The following is a 26,311-nucleotide window of genomic DNA, read 5'->3' as shown; positions in this document are numbered from 1 at the left end:
GGGGTCCGGAAGCAGGGGGAAGAGCCTCCCTCAGCTCCTCAGCCGTCTCACGTCTCCCCACCCTCAGGAATCAGGAGACCCACCCAGATGGACAAGGTGGCGATGGGCCCCTTGGCTTCCGCGGCTAACGGGGTCCCTGAGAAGGGCAGCGTTGGTCATCCTGCTCTCTACCTCGAAGCCACCCAGCCATAGTAGGTGCGCTCAGGCGTGGATGGCAAAGAGTCCCTCGCCCCGTCCCCTAGGGATGCAGCAGGGCCTAGAGGAAAGAGCCCGGGCCTGAGAGTCAGAGGACCTGGGTTCTAATCTAGGTTCTGCCACTTGTCTGCTGTGCGACCTGCTTCTTCTTTTTTATGGTATTTGTTAATATTAGTGGCACAGAGTCTATAGTGGCAACCCTTCATCAACCTCCCCGCAGCTCTCCCTGGCCTGCTTTAGGAGTGAGAGTAATGGCATCTGCTGAGAGTAATGCCAGCCAACCGTACCAAGCCCAACAGAAAGAAGTGAGACGCTCCCTGTCCACTAGGAGCTTACAATCTAGTGAGGGAAACGAGGCATTAAAACATTAACAGACACAGCCAGGAGACTAGATGATAGACTGCACAGCTGAATAAACCCACAAGAGTTGGGGGTGGGAATAAATGACTGCCTAATAATAATTGTGGCATTTGTTAAGCCTTACTTTGTGCCAGGCACTGTACTAAGCGCTGGGGTGGATACAAGCAAATTGGGTTGGACACAGTGCCTGTCCCAAGTGGGGCTCACAGCCTCAATCTCCATTTTAAAGATGAGGTAACTGAAGCACAGAGAAGTGACGTGACTTGCCCAAGGTCACACAGCAGACAAGTGTGCTCGAGGTGGCTGGTGGGCAAGGAGTTAATCGGGGGAGGCGGCGAAGAGGGAAGAGACAATATGGAAGAGCAGAGGAAGGCAGAGAGGATGGGGGAGAAGGGAGGAATAAAAGGACTGCCCCGGCCCAACAGAGCAATACAAGGGCAACGGGAGACACCGTCCACCCTCCCCCTCCTAAGGAGTCAAATTCCAAAAGGCTTCGGCTCTTGCCGGTTCTTGTCCTGGCCTGGAATTCAGCCCCCTGACGGCAAAGATCCCATCCCGGGAAATCACCCTTGTCCTTTTTGGAAAACAGGACCATATTAGCACAGGGCCCTGGAACTGGACTGGGGAAGGGGAACCGGGGGGGGCGGGGAGGGGCGGAGGTGGAGGGGGCCGGCGGCGCCTGAAGCAGGCTCCGCGTCGACTCCCTCTGGTCAATGAATCTCCACTATGGCAGATTGTAGGCAGAACGGGACGAGACCACAAACCCGAACCCCGGTCTTCCCACCCAAAGGGCCGACGCTGGCCCCCTCTGCATCCCACCCCCGGCGCTCAGACAGAGCGCTACTGAGACACGGGCCTGTTGCCCATGGACCGTAGCCAAAGTTAATAGCCCAAATCTCCCAGACGAATCCCATCGGGAGGTCACCCCTTCCAGAAATGGGAGCTTGTGACGTGGAAAAGCCACCTGGGATGGCTGAGGGGACTCACCCCCTGCTCCCTATATCCCTCTGCTGGCACCTGGCACGGACTTACTATCCAGCTCAGACCCAAGTCCCCCACTCCTCGGAGATGGCGAGTCCCTGGCGGGCCAGCGTCCATGTCTAATTCTCACCTCTATACTCTTTCCCAGTACTTAGTACAGTGCTCTGCACACAGTAAGCACTTAATAATCGTCATCATAATGATGATGGTATTTGGTTAAGCACTTACTACGGGCCATGCACTGTACTAAGTGCTGGGGTGGATACAAGCAAATTGGGTTGGATGCAGTCCCTTGGCCCACGGGGGGCTCAGTCTCAGTCCCCATTTTACAGATGAGGTAACTGAGGCACAGGGAGGTTAAGCGACTTTCCCAAGGTCACATAGCAGACAAGTGACGGAGCAGGGATTAGAACCCATGACCATCTGACTCCCCGGGCCGGGGCTCTAACCATTATACCATGCTACTCCCACTACTACTACTACTGATAATGGCTTAATTCACCTTCCTGCCTCCTCCCCACTCCAATCCATAGTTCACTCTGCTGCCCGGATCATTTTTCTACAAAAACATTCAGGCCACATTTCCCCTCTCCTCAAGAACCTCCAATGTTTGCCCGCCCACCTCCGCATCAAATAGAAACTTCTCATCATTGGCTTTAAAAGCCCTCAATCACCTTGCCCCCTATGTCGCCTCGCTACTCTCCTACCACAACCCAGCCGGCACAATTTGCTCTTCTAATGCTAACCTTCTCATCGTACCTCGATCTCGTCTACCTTGCTGCCGATCTCACCTACATCCCGTCTCTGGCTTGGAATACCCTCCCCTCCTCATATTCAAAGCGTTATTGAAGCATCTCCTCCAAGAGGCTTTCCCTAAGCCCTCCTTTCCTCTTCTACTCCCTTCTGTGCCACCCTGACTTGCTCCCTTTATTCATCCCCCGCTCAGCCCCACAGCACTTATGTACCTATCTGTATTTATTTATATTGTCGGTCTCCCCCTCTAGACCGTAAACTCATTGTGGGCACGGATTGTGTCTTTTGTTGTATAATAATAATAATAATGGTATTTGTTAAGCGCTTACTATGCACCAAGCACTGTTCTAAGCACTGAGGTAGATATAAGGTAATCAGACCATCCCAAGTGGGGCTCACAGTCTTAATCCCCATTTTACAGATGAGGTAACTGAGGCACAGAGAAGTGAGGTGACCTGCCCAAAGTCACAGAGCTGACAAGTCGCGGAGCCGGGATTAGAACCCACAACCTCTAACCCCCAAGCCCTTGCTCCTTCCACTGAGCCATGCTGCTTCTCCAATTGTACTCTACCAAGCGCTAAGCACTCAATACGACTGACTGACCCCAACCGCCTCGGGCACCCTCTCCCATCTAAATCATCTCCCTCACTTTCAGCTCAGTCATCCCCACCCAAGCCCCTTGAACCTCATCACCTCACCTCATCAGAGCTCTGGGTGGGCCCCACCCCACCCCACCCAAATCCAATATGTAGAAATTGCTCCTAGCTCTTGGGCTGATGTTGGAACGAGAAGGGATGGGGGAGAGACTAGGGGGAGGCGAGGGGGGTTGGAACTCGGGACCCCAACAGGCAATGGTAACTCGGAACACATTCGGTAGCCCATCTGCCAAGATTATAGTCTACATGTTGGCTGCACTATTGGGGATGGGATTCCAGTTAATATAAAACTAGGCCATCGTGCCCCAATTGCGGTTTGGGAGAGGCCTCTTGGCCCCAACATCCTGGCATCCAGTACTCCGTGGGAGTGTCTGGTTGGAGGGTCGGGGGGTGGGGGGCACGGATGGATCATTGCCTAGGAACTTGGCCCCACGCTGGAGGACACAACTGCCATCTCTTGGGCCAATCCGGTGATCTGACATCTTGGTCGTGCCCGGCCATCCTGGCTCCGAGGCGGCGTGACAAGAGTGCACCATCTAAGAGAGTGGCTGAACCCAGTGGTAAATGAACACCCTTCACCTCACCAAACAGGTCGACGGTAAGCTCCCAGAGGACAGGGATCGCGTCCACCTATGATGTGGCCCTCACCCGGGTACACAGTACCATGCTCCACACATAGTGAGTGTTCAACGCATACTGCTGAACCATCAATTTTGCTTCCATTCTCCTTTCCCGAGCTCAGGATGACAGGAGGCTAAAGATGCGCAGCGATCTGGGACACAGAGCTGAAGACCGAGGCCAAGGCCAGATGCCCTAGGCCACCCCTGCACACCACCTCCGAATCTCCCTCCACATCTCAACAGGCTGGGCTTCATTCACCACTCTCGTACGATGGGCAGCCCCATTTTTGCATTATTAAACGAAGTTACTGAAAAGTTCCTATCCAATGCGGTTTGTTTTTTTTTTTATTTTAAAAAGTCCCATTCCTGTTTGGGCACTAGAGCACTATTTACACAGTACACAAGGTTCAAAGGCAATGACAATCATTTGAGGAACTGGGATACGGAGAGAGGACAGAGGTGGTAAGCCAGAAGAAGAGAGGCAGTTGGCTGTAATAGTGTTCCCTCTACTTGTCACTGCTCTCCCCGAGCTCCCGAAAGAGACTCCCCTGTTCCATCTAGGAGCCCGGAGCCACTCTCCCGGAACTGGTCGAGTTTAGGAGCCATTCATCCGAGGCCCCTTCTGGAGCACAAAGCCAGCAGGGCAGAGCCCCCGGATGCTCACGAAGCCTGGCCTTCCGGTCAAACCTGGAGGATTTAAAAAGCTACATCGGCTCTGGAGGCGATAGGGGTGGACAGGGACTGGTTCCGCCCCAAAGAGAAGCCGACGACAGTTGCCTAACTTGACCCGACAAGTGGAGGGCCAACTCAAATGAACACTTCTCTGCCAGAAGACACTTCAAGGTGGGCACATTCCAACCTGCCCGGCTCTCGCTCAGAGGCCGACCCACTAAAATGCCAAGCCGGTGGCTTTGTGGCTATTCCGTGGGGAAACGGCACCTCCCGCTGACTGGGGGGGAAGAGATGGGATTCACTGGTTCCTCGCTCAACACCAGAGGATGGCTACTCAGGGGAGCAGGGCCCAGAGGGAACCGTATATCAGGGTAGAAAAAAGGAAAAAAATAATCATTGGCTCTAGGTTCAGGCACAGTGACAGTCTCATCATCAACGGGAAGTTTTCAAACTTCCAACAGCTGCCTTCCTTCTTCAGCTAAAGGGGGGCGAGGGGGAGAGGCGGGGCAGGGGGAGAACAGTTAGCCAAGACAGAGGGCTGGCAGGGGTGGAGGGAGAAGAAAAAACAAACCTCTACACAAAAACACACACACGCGCAAGCGCGTGCAAGAATGACTCTTGAATGGAAAATACTAAGACACATTCTTCCTGAAGTGCCTTAACTGCCTCATTTTAAAATAACTACGAGCGAGGGCTGCTACTGGTTAGCTGCTTCGCAGGCATCTATCCAATCACTGTACACATCCACAGGCTCCGAAAGGTCTTTAGGGTTAGGGGTCAAGGACAACACTGCTCAAAGCATCGGAGAAAAGTCCCGTTCTCCACGGTACTCGCCCTCTAACACCCTTTTCTTCCCTGCGGTGGAGACCCTCCTTCCACTTCGAGTAGCTCATTGCCCCTTTAGGCCAGGGAGCTCCAGACCCACTCTCCTCTGCTACCCGGAACCGGCAAAATTCGTAGAGAAGGATACACGTGATAGGAGTCTGGAATTCTTCGAGGCAAACGGTGCAGGATATGACTCCGGTGTTCCGAGCTCGGTCCCTGAAACAAGGGCAGAAAGAGTGCCAATGGACAAAAGAACCCTTCAGACCACCGGAGGAGTCAGACAAGAGGGAGAAATCCTCCCCTGGGGCCGCCAAGAACCAACTCCCCGGGGATGGGATCCGGCCCGGGAGAATCCGGAGGACAGGAAGGACTGGAAGGTGCCTTGAAGGGGGCACACTACGTCCTTGGACGGAGGGCAACTGTGGCAAAAGCTTCAGGGAAGCTTGAATGAGGACTAAAGGGCCAGAGGGAGCAAGAGGAAAAATGCCAATCCAGAAACTCCCGATGGGCAAGACCTCGCATGTGGGACTGCTATCTCCATAAGGGCTTTGCTAAAGCAGGCAATGACAAACCCGGAGTGCTGCAGCATTGAAGCACCGATGAGCCATGCAAATAAGGCCAATGGCAGTGACACTACAGCCCACGGAGCCGGGTTGGTGTTTGCCCTGGCTGAACGCTTCTTAGAGAAGAGAAGGTACCAAACTGAAAACTCATTGGAAAATTTAAAAATCGAGCCATCTTCAAGGAGCTCCCGTCAAGCCAAGTGATTCAGGACTCCGGCGCGGAGGCTCAGGTGAAGCATGGACGGCCCGCAGCTCTCTATGGCTTGCCTTGAAAAAAGTAAAAAGTGTTTCTGAGTGAGGCCCAGCCCGAATGGAACCCAGGCTCCGCCAGAATCGCTAATCCCGAGAGGCTTGAGATTGGTCTCTCTCTGATCAGGGCCTTGAACTGGTGTTTCCCAGGAAAGGAAGTGACACTCACGGCCCATCACAGTCAGAGAGACAAAGTTGTGTTCTTGGGTGACTGCCTGAAAGATGAGAGATGGTCCCAGAAGAGTGGCCATTTAGCCAGGGGGGCGAGAGGGGGGAAGGAGTGGGAGAGCAAAGAGAAGAGCAGCTCAAAATTCATTATGACACTTGAGAATCTTACTAGAGGGGCAGCATTCCCCCTCTAGACTGTAGGTTGGTTGTGGGCAGGGAACAGGTCTACCAACCGTTACACTGTATTCTCCCATGCGGTTAGTCCGGTGCTATGCACACGGAAAGTGGCTAATAAATGACTGATTGATTCTGACACACCAGTGTCCAACAAGGCCCCCGAAACTCCCAGGGATCTAAGTCAATCACTGGCCACAGACTGTGGTGCTGACTTTCAAACTGTCACGGGATTGCAATGATAATAATAATAGGGGCACTTGTTCAGCGCTTACTATGTGCCAAGCACTGTACTAAGCGCTGGGGTGTGTACAAGCAAATAGGGCTTGAGACTGTGAGCCCCACATGGCTGGACACAGTCCCTGTCCCACGTGGGGCTAACAGTTTCAAGCCCTATTTTACCCATGAGGTAACTGAGGCACAGACAAGTGAAGTGACGTGGCCCAGATCACACGGCAGACACGTGGCAGAGCCGGGAATGTAGGGCCTGTACCAAGCCTGATCCCACTTGGCTGCTCGGGCCCCATTACCCCTGAGTCCTACCAGCTTAAGGGTCTCCAGAGGGCACCCTGGGACCACTGCTTCCGTGAGATGTCCTCTGCTGGGCTTGCCAGAGCCACAGACCCACTGGCCCAAAAAGAAAGGGGAAAGAGGGAGTGGCCCAGTCCACACTAGTGTGGAACTCTCCCCTTCCTCTGCATCGGACCTAGGCTGCCACCGTGGGGGTGGGGTGGGGAAGAGGGCCCCCATCCCTTGCCACCAGCCCCGCCCTGCCTTATATTCACATTTTTACGTCACAAGACTTCTCGTGATTGCAGAAGGGACAGGTGAACTGGGTCTCCAGGGTGCCGGTCATCTTCTTCTTAGGTGGAGGCTTTCGCTTTGACTTTCTTCGACCCATCTTCCCTGAGGGACAGGCCTAGAGGAGGGGAACAGTCTAAATGAAGTTACTGGGTGGAGGCACACTCCCCCGATCAGGAGAGTACAGGAAGACGATCTTGCTTAGGACACAAATGATCTTAGGGTTAAAAAAAAAATCATGAATTCTTTCCACGGGGACAGTTTAAGAGCCCAATCCCACCTCATGACAAACCGAAACAGAGCAAATTAGGTATCAGTGCAACAATGACCAGGCCCGTGGGATTTTAGAGTGGACTATGAAATCATTCACTTTCCACCCAGGCTGAATTTGAAGTTACCGCCGAGGGCTGCCCTTCCTGAAGTAGAAATACAGATGAAGGGTGCAGCACTATGGCTGGAAGAGGGGGTAACGAGAAAGGTGGAAATTATGGACATCCTGAGCCCTACTTCTTTAGCCAAGAAAATTATTCGTTAGTAACCAATATGACTTCCCGGGCCACAGCATGGATTCTTTCTCTGTCAGCGACATGGATAAACAAATAAGCAAGTCACCCTTATATCAAAAACAGATCCATCATCTGAAAGGTACGGATGGTGTAAATCTCCATCCCCCTGCCTTCAGGTGGGTTTTCACAGAATCCACACATATAATAATAATAATAATAATTATGGAATTTGTTAAGCACTTACTATACGTCAAGCACTGCTCTAAATACTGGGGTAGAAACAACCAACTCAGGTTGGACACAGTCCCTGTACTGCATGGGACTCACAATCTTAATCCCCATTTTACAGGTGAGGGAACCGAGGCACAGAGAACTGAAGTGACTTGCCCAAGGTCACACAGCAGACAGTTGGCGGAGCCGGGATTAGAACCCAAGTCCTCTGACTCCCAAGCCTGTGCTCTAGGCCACGTGGCTTCTCTCTATGTATACTCTGGCCCTAGGTTGGACTGTGAGCCAAACGTGACATAGACCCTGGTCCTAATCTAGTGATTTTAGTTGGCCACAAAAGCTTGTTTCATTCTCCTATCCTGTTATAAGGTAAAAAATTCAATGGTTCAAGTTTTACCAGTTCCTTAATGTGTTACATGTGCACATTTGGGGAGGCATGGGGAGCCCGGGCGGGGGGGCACTAGAGAAGGGGAGCACATGCTTTGTTTTTGTTTGTTTTAAATGCTTCATTTTAACGAAGAATGAAGGCCACTGGCCCCTCGATGGGTTTAGCATCGAGAGGCTACAGAAGCAGGTAAACCAAGCAAGGCCCACTGCCTCAAAGCTAACATAATGATGATGGCATTTATTATTAAGCACTTACTATGTGCAAAGCACTGTTCTAAGTGCTGGGGAGGTTACAAGGTGATCAGGATGTCCCACGGGGGGCTCACAGTCTTCATCCCCATTTTACAGATGAGGGAACTGAGGCACAAAGAGGTTAAGTGACTTGCCCAAAGTCACACAGCTGACACTTGGCGGAGCCGGGAATTGAACCCATGACCTCTGACTCCAAAGCCCGGGCTCTTTCCACTGAGCCACACTGGAGAGACGTTTGGAGGGACTTTGGTTATTAATGATAATAATAGTAGTAATATTAGATTAATAATTAATAATTATTATTAGTAGTAGAGAAGCAGCGTGGCTCAGGGGACAGATTATGAGCCCACTGTTGGGTAGGGACCGTCTCTATACGTTGCCAACTTGTACTTCCCAAGTGCTTAGTATAGTGCTCTGCACTCAGTAAGCGCTCAATAAATACAATTAAATTGAATTGAACTGAATTGAAGGAGCACGGGCTTTGGAGTCAGAGGTCACGGGTTCAAACCCCGGCTCCGCCGCTTGCCAGCTGTGTGACTTTGGGGCAAGTCACTTCACTTCTCTGTGCCTCAGTTCCCTCATCTGTAAAACGGGGATTAAGACTGGGAGGCCCCGTGGGGCAACCTGATCGCCTTGTAACTTCCCCAGCGCTTAGAACAGTGCTTTGCACATAGTGAGCGCTTAATGCCATCATTATTATTATTAGCAGTAGTAGTACTTGTTAAGCGCTTACTATGCGTTGTACGCGCTGGGACAGATACAAGGTGATCAGGCTGCCCCACGTGGGGCTCACAGTCTCAATCCCCATTTTACAGATGAGGCAACTAGGGCTCAATCAATCAATCGTATTTATTGAGCGCTTACTGTGTGCAGAGCACTGGACTAAGCGCTTGGGAAGTACAAGTTGGCAACATATACAGGCTGTCCCTACCCAACAGTGGGGCCCAGAGAAGTGACTTATTATTATTAATTAATTATTATTATTATTATTTATTTATTTTACTTGTACATTTCTATCCTATTCATTTTATTTTGTTGGTATGTTTGGTTCTGTTCTCTGTCTCCCCCTTTTAGACTGTGAGCCCACTGTTGGGTAGGGACTGTCTCTATGTGTTGCCAGTTTGTACTTCCCAAGCGCTTAGTACAGTGCTCTGCACATAGTAAGCGCTCAATAAATACGATTGATTGATTGATTGACTTGTCCAAAGTCATACATACACATTCCCATAAAGACAGGGGGCAACCAGCAAGTCACGGGGCCACTTCCTTTCCCCAAGCCGTTTAGAACCATCATAGGTGGGCCTCGATATTTAGCAGGAACAGGGTCCAACCACCTACGAAGCCGCGCAGCATGTCTGCCCCCCTCACAGGAGGCAACAAGGGGAGGGGGAAACGACCAAGACAGAGTCCCAAGGCAGCTCCCAGGGCTGGCCAGGGGCCCCGGTCTATAAACACGTTGCTGCTGGTGTGAGCTTCCTCATCGGGATACAGGAGAAACACCACCACCGGTTTTCCCTCAAAAAGCCGCCCACCCGAGCCATAGCCCACCGCCATAGATAACGCCCTCACCCGCCAACGTCGCCCTCACGGTGCCGGCCGCGTTCGGTCGACGGAGCGCAACGGCCGCCTCGCCGCCGGAAGCGGAAACCCCGCCCCCCCCTCCGTCCCCCGCTTTCGTTAACTCTGCCGAATCCCTCACAGAGAAAATTAGGGGTGGTTCTGCAGGCGCCATGTTCCGCCCCGTCCCTCTTCCGCCCCAGCGGCCTGCCCGCGCGCCTGCGCGGGCGCGCGAGCGACGCGGGAATCCCCTAGGGCTGGCCCTCAATCCCCGAGTGGGGGCCAAGTGCGCATGCGTGGGGGCGCGCGCTTCCTTAGCGACCCTCGAGGCCCCGCCCCTTTCGCCTTTCGAGGAGGCGTGGCGAGCCCCGACTGAATGGACATAATAATAATAATAATAATGAGGTATTTGTTAAGCACTTACTATGTGCAAAGCACTGTTCTAAGCGCTGGGGAGGTTCCAAGGTGATCAGGTTGGCCCCCGCGGGGCTCACAGTTTTAAGCCCCATTTTACAGACGAGGGAACTGAGGCCCGGAGAAGTGAAGTGACTTGCCCCAAGTCACACAGCTGGCAGTTGGCGGAGTCGGGATTTGAACCCACGACCTCTGACTCCAAAGCCCGGGCTCTTTCCACTGAGCCACGCTGCTTCTCTAATGGACATCCAATGGAGACTTTGGTTATTAATAATAATAATAATAGTATTTGTTAAGTGCTTACCATGTGCCGAGCACTGTTCTAAGCGCTGGGATAGATACAAGGTCATCAGGGTGTCCAACGTGGACAGTCTCAATCCCCATTTTCCAGAGGAGGGAACGGAGGCCCAGGGAAGTGACTTGCCCCAAAGTCACCCAGCTGACAAGTGGCAGAGCTGGGATTAGAACCCACGACCTCTGACTCCCAAGCCCGGGTTCATTCCACTAAGCCAATCAATCAATCAATCGTAATTATTGAGCGCTTACTGTGTGCAGAGCACTGTACTAAGCGCTTGGGAAGTACAAGTTGGCAACATATAGAGACAGTCCCTACCCAACAGTGGGCTCACAGTCTAAAAGGGCTCACAGTCTAAAAGATCGAAAAGCCAAGTCTAAAAGCCTAAAAGTCTAAAAGCCAAGATCGAACACCAAGATCGAAAGCCAAGTCTAAAAGCCTAAAAGCCAAGATCGAACGCCCTCGAAAGATCATCTTCAATCAATCAATCAATCATATTTATTGAGCGCTTACTGTGTGCAGAGTACCGTACTAAGCACTTGGGAAGTCCAAGTTGGCAACATATAGAGACAGTCCCTACCCAACAGTGGGCTCACAGTCTAGAAGGGGGAGACAGAGAACAAAACCAAACATATTAACAAAATAAAATAAATAGAATAGATATGTACAAGTAAAATAAATAGAGTAATAAATATGTACAGCACCAGGAGAAGCAGCGTGGCCTAGTGGATAGATCACTGAGAGTCAGAAGGACCTGGGTTCTAATCCTGGCTCCACTTGTCTGCTGTGTGACCTTGGGCCAGTCACTTCACTTCCCTGGGCCCCAGTTCCCTCCTCTGTAAAATGGGGATTAATACTCAGAGCCCCATGTGGGACGGGGTCTGTGTCCAACCTGATTAGCTCGGATCTATCCCAGCACTTAGGAGAAGCAGCGTGGCTCAGTGGAAAGAGCATGGGCTTTGGAGTCAGGTCATGGGTTCGAATCCTGGCTCCGCCACATGCCTGCTGTGTGACCTTGGGCAAGTCACTTCACTTCTCTGAGCCTCAGTTACCTCATCTGTATAATGGGGATTACGACTGTGAGCCCCGTGTGGGACAACCTGATCACCTTAGATCCCCCCAGCGCTTAGAACAGTGCTTTGCAGACCTGAGTTCTAATCCTTACTCCACCAGCTCCCTGCTGTGTGACCTTGGGTAAGTCACTTCATTTCTGCATGCCTCAGTTTCCTCATCTGTAAAATGGGGGTTAAGACTGTAAACCCAATGTGGGAAATGGATTATGACCAACCAGATTAGTTCGTATCTCAGTTATCTCATCTGCAAAATGGGGATTAAATCCTATTCTCTCCTACATAGACTGTGCTCAATAAATACGATTGAATGAATGAATAGTACGTTAACAGATACCATTGAAAAAAACAATGGCATTCAATGAGCCCATATTTCCTGAACAATGAAGTTCTGGGGTGTAAAACCATCTCCTACCATCAAACTGCTTTAGAGAAGCAGCGTGGCTCAGTGGAAAGAGCCCGGGCTTTGGAGTCAGAGGTCATGGGTTCAAATCCCAGCCCTGTCACTTGTCAGCTGTGTGACTTTGGGCAAGACACTACACTTCTCCATGCCTCAGTAACCTCATCTGTAAAATGGGGATTAAGACTGTGAGCCCCATGTGGGACAACCTGATCACCTTGTAAACTCCCCAGCACTTAGAACAGTGCTTTGCACATAGTAAGCGCTTAATAAATGCCATTATTATTATTATTATCAAACCTGTGCTCACCTTAACAGAGCTGGTGGGTGTCTCTTTATTGCTGAATTGTACTTTCCAAGCGCTTAGTACAGTGCTCTGCACATAGCGCTCAATAAATATGATTGAATGAAAGACATGTGAGGAGAATGAATGATAGCGGAATACCCCAATTGCTGCTGTATGGAGAACTGAAACTGGGAAACTGAATGCAAGGAGGGCAGAGGAAATGGTTTAAGGACACGGTAATACAAAGCCTCAGACTATGCTGAAAGCTGGGAGTCAGTTGTAGAGTCAGTATGCCCGCATAGTTTACTGCTCTCAAGAAAGGAATGGTTCTTTTCAAGGAAAAACTAAGTAAGGAATGAAAGATAAGGAGGCAAAAGAAGCGCTGTGGCCTAGTGGAAAGAGCCCAGGCTTGGGAGCCGTAGGGCAACCTGGGTTTTAAACCCGGCTCTGCCACTTGTCTGCTGTGTCGTCTTGGGCAAGTCACTTAATTTCTCCGTGCCTCCATTCCCTTATCTTCAAAATGGGGATTAACCTCCACGTAGACGTGGAAGTTGAAGCCATGAGGGAGCAAATGAGTTTTCCAAGGGAGTGGGTGTTGATGGAGAATAGAAGGAGACCCAGAAGAGAGCGCTGAAGGACCCCCACAGTTGAGGGGTGGGAGGCCGAGGAGGAGCCCATGAAAGAGACTTGAGAAGGAGCAGCCAGAAAGCCAGGAGGAGATCCAAGAGAGGGCAGTGTCTGCAAAGCCCAGGTTACATAGACTGTAAACTCGTCATGGGCCCAAAACATCTGCTAACGCTCTCTCCCAAGTGCTTAGTACAGTGCTCTGCACATAGTAAGCGCCCAATCAATCAATCAATCAATCCCATTGATTGAGTTTTCATGAGACACAGCATGGCGAAGGCAGCAGAGAGTTCAAGGAGGATTAGGACGCAGAGGTCATTGGTGGCCTGTTTAGTGGAGGACATTGCAGGGGGTCAAAGAGAGAATTGGAGGAGAGGGAATGGAGGCAGTGGTTGTAAACAGCTCACTTGAGGAGTTTAGAAAGGAATGGTCCTCTCCCAAGTACTTAACTGATCGATGGAGGGTGCATGGGGGATTTGTGCTATGAATGAATGAATGAGTGAAAGGTCGAGTAGTAATAGAAATAGCATTTCCTGAGCACCCACTTGGTGCACAGCACTGAACTAAGCGCTTGGGAGAATACAACACAACAGTCACATCCCTGGCCCATAACAAGCTCACAGTCTGGGCGGGGGGAGACAGACATCAGAGAAGCAGCGTGGCTTGATGGAAAGAGCACGGGCTTAGGAGTCAGAGGTCATGGGTTCAAATCCAGGCCCCTCCAATTGTCAGCTGTGTGACTTTGGGCAAGTCACTTCACTTCTCTGGGCCTCAGTTCCCTCATCTGGAAAATGGGGTTGAAAACTGTGAGCCCCACGGGGGACAAGCTGATCACCTTGTATCCTCTCCAGCGCTTAGAACAGTGCTTTGCACATAGCGCTTAACAAATGCCATCATCATCATTATTAATATAAATAAATAAATTACAGATATATACATATGTGCTGCGGGGCTGAGAGGGAGCGTGAATGAAGTCAGGGAGCCGCAGAAGGGCGTGGGAGAGGAGAGGAGGGCTTAGTTGGAGAAGATGTGCCTTCAATAAGGCTTTGAAGCGGGGGAGAGCAATTATCTGTCTGATATGAAGAGGGAGAGTGTTCCAGGGCAGACGCAGGATATGGGCGAGAGGTCGGCGGCGGCGAGCTAGACGAGATCAAGGTACGGTGAACCTTCAACCTTCACATCACTAAAATCCACCCTTTCCTCTCCAGCCAAACTGTTACCATGTTAATCCAGGCACTTATCCTATTCCGCCTTGATTACTGTATCAGTCTCCTTGCTGACCTCCCAGCCTCCTGTCTCTCCCACTCCTGTCCATACTTCACTCTGCTTCCTGAATCATTTTTCTACAAAAACGTCCAGTCCACGTTTCCCCATTCCTCAAGAGCCTCCGGTGGCTGCCCATCCACCTCCAAATCAAACAGTAGCCCCTTACCGTCAACTTTAAAGCACTCAATCACCTTGCCCCCTCCTATCACACCTCGCTGCTCTCCAACTCCGGGCTCCCCTGATGCCAACCTATTCACTGAACCTCAATCTCCCAAACACTTAGTACAGTGCTCTGCACACAATAAACTCTCAATAAATAGGATTATTACCCTACTGTCACTTCACTGTCACCTCTCCTGAAGGTGCCAAAGTGACTGGACTCTCCTGACCTCACCAACTCTCACCTAGTGGAGCAGGGTATATTTTAACTGTTCAGAGAGTAGAAGTTAGGGGAAGAAGGGTGATCTGTTAAGACAAAATACAGATATAGACAAGAGGGGACAGAGGTACTTGTGGGCTAGCTGACTCTCGATTTTTTTTTTTTAATTTACTGAGGGTCCACAGTGTGTTACACATTCTTCAGAATGGAACCGCAATGTGGTCTTTGCCTTCTAGGAAACAAGCCATCCAGAGGTGCCCGTAAAGTACTTAAATGGGTTTACTGAGAGCTTATCATTCAGAGTTGCTCAACTCCTCCAAGCATATGACTGGGTCATTCTGCATGAAGGGGATATCCTGTCACGTGGTTTCCAGGCCAGGAAATGGGCAGTGGTCAGGGCAAAACAGAGCAAAACCAAGTCCAGTGATGGGCCCAGGTAGAGAAGTAGAGTGGGACTTAGCGAGCCTTGTGGGCAGGGAATGGATTGTATTGTCATCTCCCAAGCACTTAGTACAGTGACTGATTGGGCAGGCTGGACTAGCCCCAAGACATAAGAGGCAGAGTGATATGAAGTAAAGAATTGGGACAGCAAAGCCAAGGCGGTTGCGTTGGGTAATAACCAAGTTTCATAAGGGGAAACTGGCACCCTAACAGATTCTTCTTGCCCAGCCAACCATCATAGAGTCCTGCACTGGTCAGAAATCCAGAGCCCACAGTGGTTTCAACCCCAATTTGAACACCTATGCTGAATCAATAATAATGATGATGGCATTTATTAAGCGCTTACTATGTGCAAAGCACTGTTCTAAGCGCTGGGGAGGTTACAAGGTGATCAGGTTGTCCCACGGGAGGCTCACAGTCTTAATCTCCATTTTACAGATGAGGGAACTGAGGCCCATAGAAGTGAAGTGACTCGCCCAAAGTCATACAGCTGACAATTGCCAGAGCCGGGATTTGAACCCATGACCTCTGACGCCAAAGCCCGGGCTCTATCCACTGAGCCACGCTGCTTCCTTAATCAAGCCAGAACTGGATCCGGGCTCATTTCTAGGTGTGCTGCCAGGCAGGCATAATTGCCCCTGAGAACTGCTGGGAGTTGGATAGCGGCCTTCCCCCTACCGTCATCTTCCAAAATGAGACCCGGACCGTCTCAGGGTGCCCTCATATTCCCGGTCTGATGGCTCCTGTGCCCAAAAGAGGGAGGCTTCATCGGGGCCACCAACCAACCCACCTGACCCACAGGCCCGGTAAAAGACCTCAAGAGATTCGAAGGAAGAGAGGAACCCAGGGGCATGAAATAAACACATTTAGCCACTTTCAGCAAAGATTTTATTGAAAGACTGAGAAGGATCTTTAAAGAGAAGAAAACTTTCCTATCCCACTTCCAATACCCTCATCCCCAATCCAAGGTGGGAAAATGGTCAGAGATCACATAGGAATGAAAGCTTATTCCAGGTCTGTTTCCTTACCTACCCTGGCATTTGGATAGCAACTACTCTGAGATGCCTAGGTGCTCCAAAAGAGACACTTTTCCACCCCTGCCATAAAAAGCTCTTTCCTCCTTTTATAAAGTCCCCAAATTCTGGGCCTAAAGTGACTGACTGTTGTGGTGACGGAGAGGCAGCAGCCAGGAGGGTCAGCTTCTTGCCTAAAAACCACCATGTCCCACCTTTCTGCACCATCTATCTATCCTTTAGGATCTGTCTTGGGAAAGCAGGAGGAAGTGAAAAACCAGGAGGGGAAGGAGTTCTCCACAAACTCTCACTAACTCCTCCGAGACCCCCTCCAGGGCCGGGGACGTAGGGTGTAGCTCAGGGCCTGGGTTTCCGGGGTAGGGTGGTCTTGAAGAGTGACTTGCCCGTAGCCTCGATGTAGGTAACGGTCATCTCCTTGGGGCTGATTTCCACATAGGCGAAGCCCCCCAGGGACTCCTGGACCCCGTAGTGAAAACGCAGGTAGCCATCGGGGACCTTGTGCTGGTGTTTCTTGGAGGGGTCCATGAAGTTGCCAGCACCGCTCAACACGTAGCCCACATCATCCTTGTCCTTGAGATACTAGAGAGGGAGGCACGTGAGGAAGCTGAGGGGGCCCGGGAAGCCGTAGCTTCTCCCCCACCCCTAGCCACCGGGTCCGCGCTCCCACTCGGGCTCCTCTCCCTGCTCCGCCATTCGGGCCAGGCCCGGTTCACTCCAACATCACCTCCGACCCTCCTGACCCTCGCCAACCCCCGTGTATTCCCTTTCCCCATCTCCTCACCTGTAAGTTGTGGTCATGGCCGCACAGGTAGGCCGTGACCTTGTATTTGGCCAGCAGCGGCTGCAAGTGCCTCACCAGACAGTGGGTGGGCCCATGCTCAGCCACCGACCACACGGGGTAGTGGCCGGCCACCAGCAGGTAGTCCTCCTTTGCATTGGTCAGCTGCTTCTTCAGCCAGGACAGCTGGGACCTGGCCAGCTCCAGGTTGCTGGGCTTCTCAGGCTGCTGGCTCAGGAAGTCGTCGGAGTTCCCACACAGGGTCACGGTGTCGATCATGAACAGGGCCACGCTCACGTTTGTGTTGGGGACTCTGAACCTGAGGCGGTAGTGAGAGCTGGGAAAGTTCCTGGAAGAAAACAGAAGACTCGGGTGTTGATAATAATAATTATAATAATCCTGGTAGTTGGTAAGCACTTACTATGTGCCGGGCACTGCTCAAAGCGCTGGGGTGGATACAAGCAAATCGAGTTGGACATAGTCCCCGTCCCACATGGGGCTCACAATCTTAAACCCCATTTTACAGATGAAGTAACTGAGACATGGAAGTGACGTGACTTGCCCAAAGTCACACAGCAGACATGAGGTGGAGCTGGGACTCCCGGGCCCCTGCTCTATCCTCTAAGCCTCGCTGCTTCTCTCACCTCAGTCAGCCAATCAATCCGCGGGATTTATTGAGCACTTACTGTGTGCAGAGCATTCATTCATTCATTCAATCATATTTATTGAACGCTTACTGTGTGCAGAGCACTGTACTAAACGCTTGGGAGAGTCAATCCTAGAGTCGATAGACACGTTCCCTGCCCACAACGAGCTTGTGGACTAGAGGACCTCAAACCCTTACTCTCTGTTGGGGCTAGCTGGGGAAAGCTGGATTCAACTCTGCAGCTGCCAAGAGTTAGCAAGTGCCCGGCCGGTCCTGGCCTAGCCTCCTCCGAAAGAGGGTCACAAGGGCCGATGAATTTGGCAATGAAGGAAACCACTAGAGACAACAGGTTCTGCCAGAAACCTGCCCTGCCCACGGGGAGGTGAGGCCCAGGCCAGGACCAGGGCCTCCCTGCTGAGGAGGAGAAAGAAAAGGGGGAAGGAGGGGGAAGGAGCAGAAAACATGTATCTGCTGCTGGGATCTACCCTGTGACAGCCCCAGAAGAGGTACAGACTGGCTCTTTAGTGCGGACACAGCTCAAGCAAACTTAGTACAGTGCTCTGCACACAGAAAGTGCTCAATCAACACCATTGACTGACTGAAGCAAAATCAGGGGGCTCGGAAGAGGGCAAAGCGAGGAAGCTGCAATAGGTCAAAGGGCGAGGTGGACCACAAGGCCTGAGATGGGGTAACCAGCTCTGCCACCATGTTTGGGGCCAACCAGGACTTCAGTCTGGACCTACCAGGGTCTTCGGCTGGAGGATTCAGTTTCCTCATCGTACGGCCTCCACGCCGAGATGTAGTCAAACCCGGGAAGAATTTTGGCCCCTAAAGAACTGGCAACTCCCCGCATCCTGCTGCCTCTCGACCCAAACTTCCCAGGGCAAGGGGGTGGGAAAGCTGAATCATGAGGAGGAAGTCCTCCCTCCCAAAGCCAAGGGCCCCAGGTATCCTCACCAACGCTTGGACACCTTGGAGTAGGCGATCTGAGCCGAGACGTTTCCCAAGTGGTCGTGGTTCCCAGCCAACACGTACCAGGGCACGTTGCGGAGGGAGGGGGCCGTAAAAACCTCCTCAAAAGTTTCCTGTGAATGGAGAGGGGAAGGCAAATCTCAGGCTGAGCCTCTCTGTAGCGCAACCCTGGCGGGAAGGAGCAGTGATCAAGTTCCCAGGAGTAGACTGTGGTAAGGCCAGAGGGTGGATTGCCCCATCTAGCCAAAACCTCCCGCTCCCCTGCCCCCCTTCCCACCACAAAGCAGGACCTGGAACCGAGACAAGTAGAGAGCACTTCAGGGAAAAGGGAGAGGAGCAGGGCTGGCTGGAAGGGCAGTGTCATCAAAATGGGTCAGAAGCCGAGCACATTGACTGTGTGATAAGGGTAGTGGGGGATGGTGGGAGGGGCGGGGCATTACCTGGAATCTCTTATCATTGATGTCCTGGACACCGTGGAAGTAGAAATTGTCCCCCAGGGACAGGATGAAGTCAGCTCCCAGAGTCTCTACGGTCCGGCCCAACTCCTTGGCTGTGGCCATCTCTCGGGCAGTGTAGAAGGGGGCATTGGGGACCCCGCCCCAGTCCCCCAAAGCCACAAAGCGTAGGGTGGAGCCGCTGGGGCGGCTCGCCGGGAGGCCCAGAGCACAGGATACGAGGAGGGCCAAAAGCCACACCATCTTCCCCATCTGTGGATAATCAAATCGATCAACGGTATTTATTGAACACTCATACTATGTGCAGAGCACTGGATTAAGCGCTTGGGAGAGTACAACAGATTTAGCAGCTCGTTCCTTGCCCAGGGTGTGTGTGTGGCAGGGAGGGCGGGGGTGCAAGGTGGGCGGGGGCGCGGGGAAGCTCAGCAAAAATGCTGCATTGTTGCCACTAAAAGCTGCACACCTAGTGACCCTCCCCCCATCCCGCCCAACACACCCAAACCCATAACATCCCATAGAATGAATCTTTGAATCCCTCCTGGGGAGAGGGACCCCAGCGCCCCCCCGCCCCCCCAAACCACAGCCTGGTCCGAACCTCCTATCACCCCATCGACCTGTTCCCCACTTTGTGCTCCAGTAGTAGGAGCAGGGAGGTCCCTCCCCGCTTCACTCCTTCCCCCAAGAGCCCAGGCTGACAAATGGGCCGCATGAGAGAAAAACACATGAGACAAGTTCAAAGGTGAGACTCCATGAGCAAAGAGAAGATTGATGGGTCAGAATGTTCTCCAAGCAGGAGACCTGAGGTTTGGGGGCCCCTGACTGCACTGGAGCCCGTGTGCACCTCATCACTTCACTGTCACCGCCTAGAGCTGCAGTCAAAGAGAGCCTGGGGGGAGGATGGAGAGGGCAGGGTGCTGCCCTAGAAAGGACACCGCAGTCGGGATCATGTTTCGGACGGAGTGTCTGCTTCTGTCCTTCACTGCAGAGGCTGTTCCTGCAGGCACCGCAAATCAGTTAACATGGCAGTTCCTGTTCTCCCGGATCCCCCTTGCCCTCGATCTGCAAGATGAACTGGGTTTCCAGTCCCACCACCCCCGCCATCCCCGCAGCAGCTGTTTTCCTTGAGCTGTGCTGCTGGTTCAGCCTTCCAAGGTCCCACGTCCTTAGCCAGGTCTCCAGCCAGCCACACCATCTGTTTACACCGTAGATGAAAGAGACGCCGCCACCCGGCCCTCTCTTCCCCAGCCCAGCCCAAGCCAGCTGAATCCCAGCAAGTGGAAGGAAGCAGGCGAGGTGGAGTGTAGGTCAGGAAAGGGAACTGGAGCAAAGGGATCAAGCCAGGCTTGGAAGTAAGAGTGGGCACTCACTCTGGGCAGGAGAGCCCTCCAGCAATTATCAGGGGGTGGAGGCTTGGAGGCCTGCAGGAGAGTCCCTGCAGCAGAATCCCCAGTTCCCCTGAGAGGTTATATTCTAAGGAGGGAACCGGAAGGGCTAGAGAAGTTGATAATTAATGAGGCATGATGAAGTCTCTCCACCCTGATCACATGAGGCTGGGCTGGATTGAGACGGTCACACTTCCCCACAAGTCCCATCAGGGAAAACAAATAGGGCTGTCCATTAACCCTCCTTCTGCTGCAGTCTGTCGCTCCCCCAACCCCCACTGGAGACCCCACTGGGAAGGGGCAAAGGAGAGCTCCCTGGGGGATGGCTAGGCAGGAGGGAGAGAGACCCCCCACCAACCCCGAGTCGGGATGGGAGGAGACCAAGAGGCTGCAAGGTTCGGGGAACTGAGGCTTAGAGAGAGTTGGGAGACAGAGTCAAGCATTGGGAAGCAGTGTGGCCTAGTGGGGAGGTCTCGAGCCGAGTCGGGAGATCAGGGTTCTCATTTTATGTTGCCAACTTGTACTTCCCAAGCGCTTAGTACAGTGCTCTGCACACAGTAAGCACTCAATAAATACGACTGATTGATTGATTGATCTTGGCTCCACCACTTGCCTGTTGGGTGACCTTCTCTGTGCCTCAATTTCCTTATCTGTGAAATGGAGATGAAATGCCTGTCCTCCCTCCCTTTTAGGCCACGAGCCCCCCTGTGGGACAGGGATTATACATTTTTTGATTTTTTTCTGGTATTTGTTATATGCTTATTATGTACCAAGCACTGTAGTAAGCGCTGGGATAATAATTGTGGTGTTAAGCATTTAGTATGCGCTAGGCACTGAGGTAAGTGCTGGGATAGATAGAAGATAAACAGCCTGGACACAGTCCCTGTCCCATATGGAACTCAGTCTTAATCCCTCATTTTACAGATGAGGAAACTGAGACACAGAGAAGTTATGTGACTTGCCCGAGGAGTCGGGATTAGAACCCAGGTCCTCTGATTCCCAGGCCTGTGCTCTTTCCACTAGGCCACGCTGCTTCTAAGTGGTTGGCACAGAGGAAGTGCTTAACAAATACCACAATTATTAGTAGCATTATTGGGCAAGCAGAGCTCCCACCACCCTTCCACTTCCCACAGCCTGCCAACCTGCCTGGGTCCAGCTCAATCCTAGCCTGGGCTCCCCAACCCCAACAAATGAGCAGTCCAATTTTGCCCCAAAATGGAACTAAAGTCGAGGTCTTGGCTGAGGCCCCCTCCCCCAGAATCTGGTGCTACGAAGGAGGAAGATGGAACAAAGCAATCAACTGGGAGGGATGGGTCACTCAGGAGAGAGGGTGTATGGGTGTCTGGTCTCAGGCTAAATTTAGTCTCCTACCCAAGAATGGGATCCCTTCCCTCCCAGCCCCTGGGGACTTTCTGCCAAAGGAAAATCATACCATTTGGAAAGCTATGCCTCCCTCTCTCCCACCCCTCTAGTAGATTGGGAGCCCCGTGAGGGGCAGGGACTGTGTAAACTCCTCAACTCTCGGCTTCAAGGCTCTCCATCACCTCACCCCCTCCTACCTCACCTCCCTTCTTTCCTTCTACAGTCCAGCCCGCACCCTCCGCTCCTCTGCCGCTAACCTCCTCACCATGCCTTGTTCTCGCCCATCCCGCCGTCGACCCCCGGCCCACATCCTCCTCCTGGCCTGGAATGCCCTCCCTCCGCACAACCGCCAAGCTAGCTCTCTTCCTCCCTTCAAAGCCCTACTGAGAGCTCACCTCCTCCAAGAGGCCTTCCCAGACTGAGCCCCCTCCTTCCTCTCCCCCTCTTCCCCCGCCTTACTCCTTCCCCTCCCCACAGCACCTGTATATATGCATATATGTTTGTACATATTTATTACTCTATTTTACTTGTACATATTTATTCTATTTATTTTATTTTGTTAATATGTTTTGTTGTCTGTCTCCCCCTTCTAGACTGTGAACCCGCTGTTGGGCAGGAACCGTCTCTATATGTTGCCAACTTGTACTTCCCAAGTGCTTAGTACTGTGCTCTGCACACAGTAAGTGCTCAATAAATACGATTGAATGAATGAATGAAACTTGTGCCTACCCTAGTGTTCAGCACATAGTTAGTACTGAATAAATACTATATTATTATTATTAAGCCCCTTCTCAACCTTCCCAGCCAGCACTGGGAATTCACTGACAAGCGTAACTGTATAGCCTATGAAGCTGAGCCGTCCTGGGTAAGAGCCTTCTCCTCTACAACCCCTGAGAAGCAGTGTGGCCTAGTGGAAAGATCATGGGGCTGGGAGTTGCCTGCTGTGAGACTTTAGGAAAATCACTTCACTTCTTGGTACCTCAGTTTCCTCATCTGTAGAATGGGGATGCAATAACTCTTCTCCCACCCCCTTAGACTGTGGGACAGGGAGTGTGTCTGACCTGATTATCTTGTGTCTAAAACAGTGCTTGGCACATTGTAAGGGCTTAACAAATGCCATTATTATTTGTTCTTGCAGCCTAGAGGTGACAAGTTCCAGGCATTTCCCACATCTTTGTCCCTTCCCTTTGCCCCTTTAAATCCTAATAATAGTAATTGCGGTATTTGTTAAGGGTTTACTATGTGTCAGGGACTGTACTAAGTGTTGGAGTAGATACAAGCCAAGCAGATCGGGCACACAATCCCCATCCCAGATGAAGCTCGGTCTTAATCCCCACTTTACGGATGAGGGAACAAAGGCACAGAAGTGACTTGCCCAAGGTCATCCAGCAGACAAGTCCCAGTCTGTGCTCAATCCACTAAGCCACACTGCTTCCTTCCAGCTCTACTTCCCTATTCTCTTCCCCTGCTCCTTCGGGGAGCTCAATTTTTCCCATCCAGAACTGAGCAGCCCCTGAGACGAAGGTCAGATGTGACTCACAGTCCATCCTGACAGCATGAGACTAGGGGGAGGGGAAGGGCAAAAAGGGGAAGAAAAAGGCTGTCACTGTGCTGATGGGTGGGGGAGGGGGTAATCAGTCAATCAGTCACTCAATCGTATTTATTGAGCGCTTATTGTGTGCAAAGCACTATACTAAGCACTTGGGAGAGTCCAATATAACAATAATCAATAATAATGGGTAGAGAAGCAGCGTGGCTCAGTGGAAAGAGCCCGGGCTTGGGAGTCAGAGGTCATGCGTTGGAATCCCGATTCCACCACTTGTCAGCTGTGTGACTTTGGGCAAGTCACTTAACTTCTCTGGCCCTCAGTTCCCTCATCTGTAAAATGGGGATGAAGACTGTGAGCCCCACGTAGGACAACCTGGTGACCTTGTATCTCCCCCAGCGCTCAGAACAGTGCTTGGCACATAGTAAGCGCTTAACAAATACCATCATTATCATTATTATTGATAATCAGACACATTTCCTGTCCACAACGAGCTTAGCCTAGAGGGGGAGACAGTAATATAAATAATAAAGCTGCCTTGGAGTAACCCCTTCTCAAAGGAAGTTTAGGGAGTCGTCAGGTCTGAGCCTGACCCCTGCCTACCTCCATCCCCATGAGGGGAAGGGCAGAGAAGTGGGTCTCGAGGTCTCCCAAGTTCCCAAATGCTGGAAACCCTTAGATGACTCCACTGAGATCAAGGGTTTCTCACAACTCCCCTGGATTTGCCTGTGTGAGTGGGGAGGAGGCATTCTTCCAGTCCTATTTATTGAGTGCTTACTATGTGCAGAGCACTGTACTAGGCGCTTGGAAAGTACAATACAGCAGTAAAGAGAGACAATCCCTGCCCACGCTTGACACCAGTCCTCATGTTTTGTTTTGTTGTCTGTCTCCCCCTTCTAGACTGCGAGCCCGCTGTTGGGTAGGGACCGTCTCTATATGTTGCCAACTTGTACTTCCCAAGCGCTTAGTACAGTGCTCTGCACACAGTAAGCGCTCAATAAATACGATTGAATGAATGAATGAATGAACGGGCTGGACATGCCCATCTGCTGCCCAGCTCAGCTCTCGGCCCCCACCCCTTAAGCTGCTTTGCCTTGCCAGGGTGGGTCCGGAACCGGGAGGAGAGGGATAATCATAATTATAATAATGATGGCACTTATTAAGCACTTCCTATGTGCAAAGCACTGTTCTAAGCGCTGGGGAGGTTACAAGGTGATCAGGTTGTCCCATGGGGGGGCTCACAGTCTTAATCCCCATTTTCCAGATGAGGTAACTGAGGCCCAGAGAAGTGAAGTGACAAAGTCACACAGCTGACAAGTGGCAGAGCCGGGATTTAAGCCCATGACCTCTGACTCCAAAGCCCGGGCTCTTTCCACTGAGCCACGCTGCTTCTCGGGATGGGTAAAGAGGGAGAAGGGGGAGCGAATTTGTATCCCCTGGCATCTCGGAGTTAATCTGGCCCCTTCCTTCAAGTGGAACTTGTGTTCGGTGGGGGGAGGCACAGGGGAAGGGGGGCTCCGGGGGAAGGTCAGGGAAGCCCTGGGAGTCTGGCTTGGCAAGATCCCGAGGAAAATCTGCAGGAATCCCCACTCCTGGCTCGTCCCGCCCGCTCCTCCGGCTCCCCGCAGTGGCAACCCGAGCGGGGAAGGGGGAAAGGGAGGGGACGGGTCCACTCGTGGCCTCGTGGGGCTAAATACGGAGAATTCGTATTCGTGGCCGTCAAGTGGCAGCGGTAGCCAAGGGGGCTGGGGAGGCGGGGATGGGGAAGGAAGGGGCCCGGCCAGGCAGAGAGGTCGGGGGAGGATGTGAGCCCGGGGATGGGGAAGGACCTCTAGAAGGTTTCACTTTCCCTATGTGCCCAAATTCCCCAAACCACCCACTCACCGGCGATCCCTGGAGGTCGCGGGGTCAGAGTCGGGAAACCTGCAGCTGGCTTTCGGAGAGCTCTCAGCCCCTTTATAAAGGGCAGGAGGGCGGTCGTAGACCACCCCTTCCGCCCTCGCCCCACCCTCCCCTCGGGAAACCTTGCTGATTATGTCAACCCGAGGTGGTAACACCTCAGGCTAGGGTCTGGGGAGCTAGCTGGTTAGCGCTCTCCTTCTCCCTCCCTCTCTCTCTCTCTCAATAATTCCAGCCCTGAGGCTGGCTCTACCACTTCTCCTTAGGCCCCATATAACTTGAGAATGGGGTCCAAAGAGAATAAGAGACTCCACTGCTCCGTCAGTCAGGAAGGTCCTGAATTTACCTTCCTCTTCCAGGAATCCTAGCTCCTGCAACTTCAGAACCTGGGCAGGGGAAGGAGGGGTGGGAGGAAGGAGGGGAGGGGGATGAGGTGGGACTGATTGAGCCTCTCTTTCCTGGCTGCCTCAACTGAGCTGGCCGGAATCCTCCCTCGCATCCCCGGAACCCCAAGAGGGAGGGAAGCCTAATGGGAAGGCTCCCAGGTTGCAGGGAGAGGTCAGAGCAGTCACTGGCTGGACTGGTACAAGTTATCGAGAGGCCCCATTGGAAGCAGGTCTGGGAGAAACCCGAGAGCGTTGGCAGGCTTCCAGGACTACATCATCAAGCTTTACAAGCTTGTTGCGAAGCCCGGAATGAGGTCAAAGCTGAGGCTGATCCTATTACACTTCCCAGACCCCAGCAGCACAGGCCCCAGGAACCAGCTAAAGGAGGGCAAATGGACATTGGATTGTTCTGGTGAAGCATAGATCAATCAGACCTGAACGCTTTCTCCTTTCCCAGAGGACACTGGACAAAGTGGCCTGGACTCTGGTCAGGCAGTGGCCGCTTCTGCCTGATTCTTGGGGGGGAACCGAGAAAAGGAATGGATGAGTGGGGAGCTAGACTCTCGAAGGCAAAACTAGAATCCAGAACCTGCTAGAATCAATCAATAGTTTTAATTGAGCATTTACCCCGTGCAGAGCACTGTGCTAAGTGCTTGGGTGAGTGCACTGGAGTTAGTAGACACAATGCCCGATCTCAAGGAGCTTACGGTATAGCAGGGGAGATGCGGG

At 52.1% G+C, this 26,311-nt stretch overlaps 2 protein-coding genes across 3 annotated transcripts; both read right to left on the bottom strand.

Annotated features, from left to right (window-relative positions):
- Positions 1-3,892: 3,892 nt before the first annotated feature.
- On the bottom strand, positions 3,893-10,037 carry ELOF1 (elongation factor 1 homolog). Its single transcript, XM_038771583.1, has 4 exons — positions 9,960-10,037; positions 7,002-7,135; positions 5,208-5,278; positions 3,893-4,999 (listed from the first exon to the last, which is right to left on the bottom strand). The coding sequence occupies exons 2-4, from the start codon at positions 7,115-7,117 to the stop codon at positions 4,935-4,937; spliced, it is 252 nt and encodes an 83-aa protein (XP_038627511.1). The 5' UTR covers positions 7,118-7,135; positions 9,960-10,037; the 3' UTR covers positions 3,893-4,934.
- A 5,954-nt stretch (positions 10,038-15,991) lies between these two features.
- Positions 15,992-25,227, bottom strand: ACP5 (acid phosphatase 5, tartrate resistant). 2 transcript variants are annotated; one of them, XM_038771147.1, is made up of 5 exons: positions 25,182-25,227; positions 18,993-19,259; positions 18,538-18,665; positions 16,938-17,283; positions 15,992-16,735 (listed from the first exon to the last, which is right to left on the bottom strand). In XM_038771147.1, exons 2-5 carry the CDS (start codon positions 19,257-19,259, stop codon positions 16,493-16,495), a joined length of 984 nt encoding a protein of 327 aa, XP_038627075.1. In that variant the 5' UTR covers positions 25,182-25,227; the 3' UTR covers positions 15,992-16,492. The 2 variants fall into 2 exon arrangements, with proteins under 2 accessions (XP_038627075.1, XP_038627074.1); XM_038771146.1 differs by lacking the exon at positions 25,182-25,227 and adding an exon at positions 20,375-20,451.
- Positions 25,228-26,311: the final 1,084 nt, after the last annotated feature.

Source organism: Tachyglossus aculeatus, chromosome X2 (assembly GCF_015852505.1).
Source record: "Tachyglossus aculeatus isolate mTacAcu1 chromosome X2, mTacAcu1.pri, whole genome shotgun sequence".
NCBI lineage: Eukaryota > Metazoa > Chordata > Mammalia > Monotremata > Tachyglossidae > Tachyglossus > Tachyglossus aculeatus.
The sequence above is the reverse complement of the archived record's forward strand: the minus strand, read 5'-3'. Positions and strand labels throughout refer to the sequence as shown.